Source organism: Ictidomys tridecemlineatus, chromosome 7 (assembly GCF_052094955.1).
Source record: "Ictidomys tridecemlineatus isolate mIctTri1 chromosome 7, mIctTri1.hap1, whole genome shotgun sequence".
In the NCBI taxonomy this organism is placed as follows: domain Eukaryota; kingdom Metazoa; phylum Chordata; class Mammalia; order Rodentia; family Sciuridae; genus Ictidomys; species Ictidomys tridecemlineatus.
In genome coordinates, this window is record NC_135483.1 from 512163 (window position 1) to 522797 (window position 10635).

A 10635-nucleotide genomic window follows, 5' to 3' on the forward strand; every position below is an offset into this window, starting at 1 on the left:
GTAGGTAGAATCCACTGTTTGTCATTTTAGGAATGTCTGTATTTCACTCAGCAGTGTCCTCTAGTGCACCTGTGTTGTACCATGTGATGGGATTTCCGCCCTTCTAAAAGGCAGAGTGCTGCTCCAGCACGCCTACACCTACACACACTATGGCTTGTCACTCACCCCTCTGTGGACACTGGGTGGCTCCACCTCCTGGCTGTTTTGCGTAATGCAGCTGTGACAGGCTTATGGTTTTTGTTTTTTTACTGTACTGTGGATTGAAGCCAGGGCCTCACACACACTAAGCCAGCCTTCTACTGCTGGGTTACTTCCTCCACCTAGTGTTTTGTTTTTATGATGGGTGCGATTACATTGAGCTTACTGGATGATGGAATGACGCAGAGGATCTGGGATGCAGGAAAGGGTTCGGTACTGTTGCAAGAGGGCAAAATTGCGATGTATGCAGTCGAGGGGAGAAATAAAAATGTCCATGTGCTTCTGCTCCTTTCAGTGCTTTATTCTCTCAAATTACTCCATACAGTTTCACTCTGTAGGTTCTTAATCAAGAAAACGACAATCCTTAATGCTGGCACTGCAATAGACATAATCAATTCACGGCAAATAATTCTAGATTCATTCTAAGCACTGCAAACACACCTAATCATGACAGGCTAATGACAGACATCCCCTCTGCAGGCTAAGTTCAAAAGTCCTAAGTCTTAGGATTTATGTCCAGCAGATGCCCACCCACTCAGACTGCGGTGACCAGGTCCGGAACCAAGCAGGCTTTTCCTGGCATGGAGTGGACGACCGGTTGAGGAGGGGTTCTTAGGGAGAAGTTGCGGCTCTCACCAAGGTCCAGATGAGGTGGTAGAGTTTGAGAGTGGTGACGATCACGCAGAGGCTCAGGAAGGATGACAAGTGATGGGATGTCAGGTCCTCACCAGGCTCTCCAGCTCCAGTGCATCCTTGTTTCGGGTGGCTGAATCCCTGTTCATTAGCTCTACTATTTTTACTAAATTTGGGGCTTTTGACCCCCCTTTCAATCCTTATCAGCTACCACTGGATTTCTCAGTGACATCATTTACCCTGGGGTCAGAAACATCTGGTCTGGTGTCTCCCCCACCCCATCTTCTGGCCTTTCCCTCTTATCAGGGGAGGACAGCCTGCCAGGGGCTTCACTCTGTTGATGAAGGTCAGGGGAAGTGACTTGTTTGAGGAGGGCTCTGTGAGTGTCCCGGGTGAGCCTGGGTACTGGTGAGTTGCTTAGGCTCAGGCCTAAGGCCATCCTCACAAGTACCCAGAGGACTGGCCTTACTGGGGAGGGAAGCCATCTGAGGATGCTCTCAGTGGTAGCTCTGAGACTAGACAAGAGGGCATTGGGAGAGTGGGAGGGCACAGGAGAAGGCACTGAGGCCCTTTGGGCAGAGGCCAGCCTTGCACTGACCTTTGAGGGCTCGGACAGTTTTGACCCCTGGGGTGCAGAGGTTAGAGAAGGCCTGAACATCAGACCCAGCCCAGATCTTTGCCCAGAAGCTGACAACTTGAGCATTGTGTGGCCAGAGGCTGTTTCAAGCCAGCCTGGTCCTAGCCTCTAACCAGCCCAGTGGTAGAAGGAAGTAGAAGGAAACCTCCATTTTTGGCCATCGCATCTTGAGAGATGTGTGGGGCTGCCCTCTTTGTTGTCCCAGGCAGCCTCTCCCAGGCCCTGCCCTGACTCCCACTTAGGGACAGGCAGGAGAGGCACCTGACCCCAGGGTCCAGGACATCCAACCTGAAGCTCACCAGGCCCTGCCCTGCCCTACCCTACAGGGCTAGGGAACAGAGTCCTCAGCACAGGCTCCCAGCTCAACAACCCAGCCCCACCCTGCAGAGCTCAGGTGTCAGGGGTTGGCTGAACTCAGTGGGAGGAGCCCAGAGGCAGGGCTGCCCTAGGCCTGGGGGTGTCCAAGATCCCTGGGGTTCAACCCTTCCCCCAGACTGCACAGAGGTAGAGATAAGGCCCAGGGGTCAAAGGCTGGAGAGAGAGCAGCAAGGGGGAGCACACTGGGAGCCACAGCCTCCCCCCCACCCGCCCCAGGCCCAGAGCTTGGGCACTTCCCAGACCTCCTGCTCTTATTGCTCATCTCTCGGTCTTTGTCCCCGATGATGCCCATCCAATAAGAAGGACATGGTTTTGAGAAAAAGGACTGGCAAAGGAGAAACACAGGGGACTCCCAACCTGAAATCTGATGCCATCCCCAAAGTCTGGATGACTTTGTTCCTGTGATAGATGTGTATTCAAGGAAAGATAAATGCCTAAAATGGGGAAGAAAGTTCATCCTGTTTCCCCTGAGGTTACGGAGGGGAGAGATTAGAGAGAAGCAAGAGAATGAAGCAGGTCCATGTGAGCAGCAGGCCACATTCAAAGCAAAAAGTGAAGCACTGTTCCACCCTGACCCCAAGAGCCCTGCCGATGGGGCCAGGGCGAAGGTCCCGTCCTCCCTTCCTGTTTGTGTTGGAGCTTTGGCCGGTTCCTGGGGATTTTCCCTGAAGGGCTTGGGGTGTGGTCCATGACTCAGCAAGCACCTTTGTGGTTCCTTACACAGCAGCCCATCCCTGGCCCAGAGACCACAGCCCCATCCCCAACTTGGGCCACAGGCTTTGGGGAGACAGCTGGGAAGGCCCAGAGGCAGGTGTTGGCGGGAGGATTCTGAGGTGCCAACGTGGCATTCGTGCTGCTCTGCTCCAGGAGCATAAACTTGAGGGTGACCTCCAGAGAGAGTCCCAGGAGGGGATGCTGGGAGCCCTTGGGAGAGCAGAGGGGTGGCCCTGCACCACTACTCTGAGTTAGGCAGCACGGAAGGGATGTCCAGGCCATCACCGAGGGGAAGGAGCCCAGTCCTTACTCCCCAGCAGGCAGCAGCTCAGCTCCTGGCTATCAGGGAAGACCTGCCACTGGAATGGTTAACCCAGACACCTCCAGCAACCAATCACAGAGCCCTATAGGAAATACCTGGGAGAGGTCCTGGGGCTGGGGCCAGACCTGTAGAGCCCAACCCTAGTCTGGTCCCAGCAGCCCACAACTGGTTCAGACACACAGACTCCACACAGCACGCAGCACTCTGGGGACCAAGCATGGTGTTCCTAGCCCAGCTCACACCAGGGCTGCTGTTGGCCATGACGATGGTAACAGCGTTGGTGGCCCAGCCTGCCAGTCTGCTGAGCCTGCTCACCTCAGGCCAGGGCACTCTGAATGGAGAGGAGCTGAGCAGCCTATTAAATACGCTGGTGGACCGTGTGCACTGTTCCAGCGGGCCGTGTGGAAAGGTAACAGCCCCACCCGACGGGTCCCCCAGCCCCAGTGCTTCCTGCCTGCTCCACCCTGCAGCCTGCAGCCTGCAGCAAAGGGAGCTGGGCAAACTCCAGGAGGCGGGCCAGGGCCAGGCCTACCACAGGCCAGAGCCTTTCCTCCCCTGCTGGGGGCTGACAGGCCTGCCCCCCCACCCCTCCCACAGAGTTCCGCTCTTTTCCCCAGGCTACTAAGTTGGCAGTGGCTTCAGGAAGAAACCACCCAGAGATGGGGGTCTGACTGGTGGGGACCTTTGTGTGTGCTAGCCAATCGAGGGGCACGAGCAGGGTAGAGTGTGAGAGAGGGTCTAGGGCCCGTCCTTGCCAGGGCCTGCCTCTGCCCTCTCTGATGGGCCCAGTCCAGCTCCTGTCCACCTGTTTCTGCCCACAGTGCCTGTCTGTGGAGGATATCTTGGCCCTGGGTAGGCCTGACAAGCCAGGGCTGGCTCCAGGACCAGTCCTAGAGTCCAGGTACATAGCCCGCCTCAGTGCCGCTGCGCTCTCTATCTTAGCAATCCAGAGAGCACATGTGCAGACATCCAGGCTGGCCGCTGGGCCTCCCATGCCGACCACTTCCTGGTCCTACTGGAGAGTTCTGAGGCCCTGACCCAGGGCCTAAGTCTGCTGCTGCAGAAGATCAAGGCCCAGGCTGCTGGCCAGCCTGCCTGGGAGGAGGTGAGGGCCCATGTGGGCTGGTCAGGAAGTAGGGTAAAGTGGCCAGAACACAGGAAGGGGCCATTAGGGGGTCAGTCCTGACTAAAGCAGGGGAAACACCCCCACAAAGCCCTCCAGGTTTTGGGGCCACCTTGGGAGGTAGAGTGGCCCTGAGGGATCTCATAGGGGTTTACACTGACTGGGTCAGGGACTGCCAGAGCCAGGAGTCCCAGGAAAGACGGAGTAGGGTGTGGGGTTCCCCAGTGACGGGAGACCAGGAAGGCTCTGGTGCCCCAAGAAGGCCAGAGAGCAGACTGGGGGCCCGGACTAGCTGGGCCAGGGGGCTGGGCTGTGGCCCCAGGGAAGAACTGAGGCTAGCCAGGTCGTAGGTGAGAAGAAAGAAGTGGTTCTGAATCCAGGAAGTGCATCAGGCTGGTGGGTGCAGGCCCTGTGGATCAGTGGGAGACATATCCAACAGGTGAAGGCAGAGGTGGAGTCCAGAAGTTCATTGAGGGTGGGGCTGAGTGGTTACTACAGACTCCGTCTCAGGCACAGTTAGATTCAACCAAATCTGTTTTATTTTTTAATTTTTTTTTTAACTTTTATTTTTTAGTTTTTGGCAGACCCAACATCTTTGTTTGTATGTGGTGCTGAGGATTGAACCCGGGCCGCACGCATGCCAGGCGAGCGCGCTACCGCTTGAGCCACATCCCCAGCCCCCTAAATCTGTTTTATTAATGCTCATTGCACTTTAGACATCCTAATTCTAAGTCCTAACTGAGTCAACACCAAGGGTCCCAGGTGCCCACCTGTGACATGTCTTAAGTCTGGGTCTCTGGAACTCATCCAAGCCAGAGGAGTCTGGTGCAGGGGGGAAAACAGCAACCGAGGCCTCGGTCTCTCTGTCCAGGTCCTGTTGGTCCCGTTGCCCCATAGAAGTCTGGGTTTTTAAGTCCTAGTTCAGTTGTGCTTATGGCAGATAACTGGGTGAGGTCTGGAGAGTACGCTCCGGGTGTAGACGCTTACATCACTAACTGAAGTCTGTCTCTAAGTGTTGCAGTTCACATTGCATCATGGGCACATTACTTATAGTCACAGACTCATTCACTCAACCCACTAATTAATACTAACTAACATAGTCAACAATCAATAACCCTATAATAATTCTGGTGCTCCTATCACTATCCCCTCCCCAGGCCTGTGTCGATGTCCCTCAGCTGCTGGAGGAGGCAGTGGAGGCAGGAGCTCCTCAAAACCCGGGCCCTGTCCTGGCCGCCCTGCTGGACCACTTCAGGAATGGGTCCTGCTTCCATGCCCTGCCAAGCCCTCAGTACTTTGTGGACTTTGTGTTCCGGCAGCATAGCAGCGAAGCTCTCAACATGACATTGGCGGGTGAGACCTGGGCTGAGACCCCTCAGGCTCCATGTCCCTGGGAAGGGCAAACCTGGATCCCATAGACTGTGCACTCCTTCTGTCCTTCCTAACAGAGCTGGAAGCTTTGATGAAGCGCCTGGGAGTGGGTGGAGAGGCCCACAGTGACCACAACCACAGTGACCACGATGACCACAGTCAACTGGATAGGGAGGTCAACAACCGGGACCCCGTTTCCCTTGCCATCCTCAATAGCAGCTCCAGTGTTTGGGACACGGTGAGCCACCTGTGCAGTCTTAGGAGGACTGGGGGCCCCATGGGTGCATGCTCAGCCCCTGACCGCTGATCTGCACACCTCCCCGTAGGTGTGCCTGAGTGCCAGGGAGGTAATGGCTGTTTATGGGCTGTCTGAGAAGACTGGGGTGAGCCCCGAAGCCTGGACCAGATTGAGCCCTGCCCTGCTCCAGCAGCAACTGAGCGGGGCCTGCAGCCCCCAGGCAAAGTCACCCACCCAGGACCAGCTCAGCCAGACAGAGAGTGCGTGCCCAACCCCCCAGCTGAGCCTACCTGGCTGTGCCCCAAGGTGCTGGCCTCAGGAGTGGGGCCCACCTAGGGAAGAGGGAGTGGCTACTGGGAATGGGGAGGAATGGAGGTAGAGAGGGAGGCAGGCCAGAAAGGAGGCCTGCACGGGGGCTCAGGGAGGCTTTGAGATAGGAGGGCCAGTGTCAGCAAAGGCCTTTGCTGACCACGGGCAGCCCTGGTGAACTCCTGCTCATCCCCTGGCTGGGCTTGGGAAGCAGGGGGTTCTCAGGGTGGCCTCACCCCCTAGGGTATCTGTATGGCTCCCTGGCCACACTACTCATCTGCCTCTGTGCTGTGCTTGGCCTCCTGCTGCTGACCTGTGCCAGCTGCAGCTCCGCCACCCACTATGTCATGCAGACCTTCCTGAGCATGGCCGTGGGTGCACTCACTGGTGACGCCCTCCTGCACCTGACACCCAAGGTCTGTCCTCACCCATCAGCCAGAGTCCTTCCTTTCCCTCCCTCTCCTGGCCTTCCCCAGACCCAGCCCTTCACCCCTGTGGGCCCTAAATCCCCCCGCCCTCACTCTGCTCCCCAGGTGCTGGGGCTGCACACGCACAGTGGAGAGGACCACACACACAGTGGGGAGGGCCTTGGCCCACAGTCCACCTGGCGTCTACTGGCCGTGCTGGGAGGCCTTTACATCTTCTTCCTGTTTGAGAGCCTCTTCAACATCCTGCTGCCCAAGGACCAGGTCAGGCTCGTAGGGACCCAGTGGGTACACAGGAAGGAGACTTGAAAGCCCCTGACCACCTTCCCCACAGGATCCAGAGAAGGACGGGCACTGCAGCCATGGTGGCCACAGCCATGGTGTGTCCCTGCAGCTGGCACCCAGCGAGCTCCGGCAGCCCAAGCAGGCCCACGAGGGCTCTAGCGCAGACCTGGTGAGTGGGCCACCCCTGCTCCACGCAGAGCCGGGTTCAGGAGAACCCTCCATAGTCCCGTGCCCTGTTCCCACGTCAAGGCCTGACCCCTTCTCCACCTCAGCCAGGGCTCCCCCTCGCTCCTCCCAGGTGGCAGAGGAGAGCCCGGAGCTGCTGAACCCCGAGCCCCGGAGGCTGAACCCAGGTGAGCTCTGGGGAGGCGGGAGCGCCAGGGCCCGCGGGCAGTGGGCGGGCGGCAGGGCGGGAGTAGGCCTGAGAGGACTCATGCCCATGGCGCCCGCAGAGCTGAGGCTGCTACCCTACCTGATCACCCTGGGCGACGCCGTGCACAACTTCGCTGATGGACTGGCCGTGGGCGCGGCCTTCGCGTCCTCCTGGAAGACCGGGCTGGCCACCTCGCTGGCGGTGTTCTGCCACGAGGTGCCTCACGAGCTGGGTGAGCTGCGCGGACAAGGCCTGCTCTGGTGGGCGGGGATACCGGTCAGGGCGTGGCCTCTGTGGCGGGGGGACCCTGGAGGTGGGGGGACCCTGGGTGCTGGGGGCACCTCGCCAGGTGGTGAGGCTGGCTACCCTGGGCAGCAGCGGGTCGGTCCTGAAGGTGGGCTGAGCCTGCCTGCGGCGCGGACCTCTGGAAGGGACCCTGCCCACAGGGGACTTCGCGGCCCTGCTGCACGCGGGGCTGTCGGTGCGCCGTGCGCTGCTGCTGAACCTGGCCTCGGCGCTCACGGCCTTTGCCGGCCTCTACGTGGCGCTGGCAGTCGGAGTCGGCGAGAAGAGCGAGGCCTGGATCCTGGCAGTAGCCACAGGCCTCTTCCTCTACGTGGCGCTCTGTGACATGGTCAGGGGGCAGCCGGGAGCCTGGGGTGGGGAGCTGAGAAGGTGCCTAAGCCGGCCACTAACCCAGTGACCCCTCCTCAGCTCCCGGCCATGCTCAATGTGCGGGACCGCAGGCCCTGGCTCCTCTTCCTGCTGCACAATGTGGGGCTGCTGGGCGGCTGGACCGTCCTGCTGCTGCTGTCACTGTACGAGGACAATATCTCCCTTTAATAATCCCGCCCGTCTACAGCTGTTGACTCTGCCTCTGACCAGGGCTCCTCATACCTTTGGATGGGCTCAGCAGCCAGAGAACCCCAGAACCTCCAGAGTCCCTTTCTCCCTCCCCGGGTTTGGAGCCCCTATTTCAATAAAGACAGCCTTATCCTGAAGCCCTGCTGTACTCTCCCTGCCCTCAACCTGCAGCCACCAGGAGAGCTGTCTTGGGTTCCTCCAGCCGCCAGCCCTGGTTTGTAAAGACCCTACCCAGAGAACCAGGTCAAAGGAGCTGTCCAGGTGGGACCCCATTCCCAATCAAAACCAGCATCACCAGGGGGGCTCCACACAAGAGGCCTTTTTGCTCTTACACAGAAGCAGTCCCAGAGGTAATCAGACCAGAGTGTGACAGCTCACAGTCAATGGGTTTGCCCTGCGGTTCTCACAGAAAGTGTCCACCATGAGTCCCTGGCAGCCGTCTCCTTGGACGGCCTTAACACCACCACCTAGCACAGACTGGATGCTTAACACAACAGAAACGGGTTCTCCCACGGTTCTGGAAGCCAGAACTCCAAAAGCAAGGTGCCAGCAGGGCCACACTCCCTCCCCGCATCCAGGGAAGAACCTGCTCCATGAGCCTTTCCAACTTCTGTGGCCTCAGGTGCTCCTTAGCTTGTCACAGCACAGCTCAAATCTGCCTCCATCTGACATGACACTGTCTTGTGTACATATTTTCTCTGCTTATAAGGACAGCAGTCATTGGATTAATGGTCTACCTTAAACCAGTATGACCCCCATCTTAAGTAATGCCGTCTGCAATGGTCCTATTTCCAAATAAAGTCACATTCTGAGGTGAGAGTTAGGGTTTCAACATTTTTTTGGGGGGGGGTACTGGGTATTGAACTCAGGGGCACTCAACCACTGAGCCACATCCCCAGTCCTATTTTGTATTTTATTAGAGACAGGGTCTCACTGAGTTGCTTAGTGCCTTGCCATTGCTGAGGCTGGCTTTGAACTCACCATCCTCCTGCTTCAGCCTCCCAAGCCGCTGGGATTACAGGCATGCGCCACCATGCCCGGCTTCAACATATCTTTTTAAAAATGTTTTTAGTTGTAGTTGGGCACAATACCTTTATTTTATTTATTTACTTATTTTATTTATGTGGTACTGAAGTTTGAACCTAGTGCCTCACAAGTGCTTGGCAAGAGCTCTACCACTGAGCTACAGCCCTAGCCCTCAACATATTTTTTTTGGTTGACACAATTCAATCCACAATACTCTCATGGTCCAGAGCTGCCAGAGCTCTAGCCATTATATGCATGCCCCAGGTAAAAGAAAAGGTTGGGAGAAGAGAGCAAAAGGAATGAATGTTTGTTTCTGTAATTGGGATTGAACGCAGGAGTGCTTAATTACTGAGCCACATCCCCAGCCTTTTTAAATTTTATTTAGAGACAGGGTCTTGCTGAGTTGCTAAGTGCCTTGCTAAATTGCTGAGGCTGGCTTTGAACTCATAATCCTCCTTCCTAGGCCTCCCAAACTGCTGGGATTACAGGTGTGTGCCACCACAACAAGCCTCAGCATTGATTTTTTTTAAGGATCATCATCAACCTTAAAAGAGGCATCTAGAAATTACTCTGTCTCCTAAACCCAGCTCAGAATACTGAACATACCAAGATGAGTACGAGTATAGAGGGAAAAAAAACTCAGGGCCTTGCATGCACAAGGCCCTGGGTTCAATCCCCAGCAACACACACACACACACACACACAAAAAAAAAAAAAAAAAAACATCAAGACCCTGTCTAAAAATAAAAAATAAAAATGACTGTGGATGTGGCTTAGTGGTTGAGTATCCCTGGGTTTAATCCCCAGTATAAACAAAACAAAACAAAAAAACCCATGAGCTCCTAGTACATTGCCTGCCTGTGGTGAGTGTGTGGGGTGCATGAGGAGTGTGAACTGGACAGTCCCCTAGCCATGGCCCACCTTGCAGGAGCTGAGGAAAATCTGGAGGGCAAAGGCCTCTGAATGGCGAAGCCGAGAGCCCTGAATTCGCCAGGGTTTGTGCTGGTGGCCCCATTGCCCCTCCCACACACACCCCCTGATGCTCCTTTCCCAGAACGTTGGGCCCTGGTCCAGGCCACCACTGTCCTTCCCCACAGTGCCTCCCAGTCTGCCTCTCGGGCGGTCTTATTTCTCTCTCATTGAAGAACAGGCCGCGGGGCAGGTCTGCCTCTCCTTCTGGCCCCAGCCCTGGGACAGCAGGGCCCGGAGCTCAGGGGCACCCGCCAGCGCCCCTCTAACGCAGACACTGGCTCGTCTGTGAGGGCGTGCTGAAGTCCAGGAGTTCGGGCAGCAGCCCGTCCCTCAAACGAAACAAAAATGTAGGCGCCCTGTGAAGCGGGAGCCACACTGCCGCGTCCGAGGTGCTGGTCTGTCTGAACACATTTTACGGGGTTTGGGGGTGGCTCAAAGTCACCTACCCGTCTGAGCATCCAAGTGCCGGGCGGCGGATAGGGGCCTGGCATGAACACGTTTCCAAGCCGTTTTCGGGTATGACCACCCTCTTTCCCTGGACTTCGAGGACGGGGGCTGGGAGCCGGCGGGACACGCCAAACCAGGGGCCGCGGGGGAAGCGGAGAACTGCGCCGCGCGCAGGGACCCTCCAGGCCGCCAGGGGCCGCTGCCGCCGGCCGCCGGCCGCCGCTGCCGCCGCGCAGACGCAAGAGGGCGGAACGCACAGCTCGGCTTCCGCGCGAGGCCGGACCGCGTCCGCTGCTGTCCTGGTCCCCCAGTCGGCCGCG

General features: G+C 57.3%; 1 protein-coding gene and 2 long non-coding RNA genes across 3 annotated transcripts; 1 reads left to right on the plus strand and 2 right to left on the minus strand.

The window, feature by feature from the left end:
• Positions 1 to 478: 478 nt before the first annotated feature.
• LOC144365363 (uncharacterized) lies at positions 479 to 3109 on the minus strand. Its single transcript, XR_013423676.1, has 2 exons — positions 2978 to 3109; positions 479 to 972 (listed from the first exon to the last, which is right to left on the minus strand). It is a non-coding gene; the product is annotated as an uncharacterized LOC144365363 (long non-coding RNA).
• Slc39a4 (solute carrier family 39 member 4) lies at positions 3100 to 8007 on the plus strand. The gene is given in 13 exon segments (XM_078016491.1): positions 3100 to 3291; positions 3704 to 3806; positions 3809 to 3987; positions 5163 to 5358; positions 5454 to 5614; positions 5703 to 5874; positions 6167 to 6339; positions 6457 to 6612; positions 6683 to 6802; positions 6932 to 6986; positions 7086 to 7238; positions 7453 to 7640; positions 7721 to 8007. Coding segments are annotated over 13 exon segments (1977 nt in total). The 3' UTR covers positions 7850 to 8007.
• On the minus strand, positions 4522 to 10617 carry LOC144365362 (uncharacterized). The gene is made up of 2 exons (XR_013423675.1): positions 10315 to 10617; positions 4522 to 7822 (listed from the first exon to the last, which is right to left on the minus strand). It is a non-coding gene; the product is annotated as an uncharacterized LOC144365362 (long non-coding RNA).
• Between the last annotated feature and the right edge of the window lie 18 nt (positions 10618 to 10635).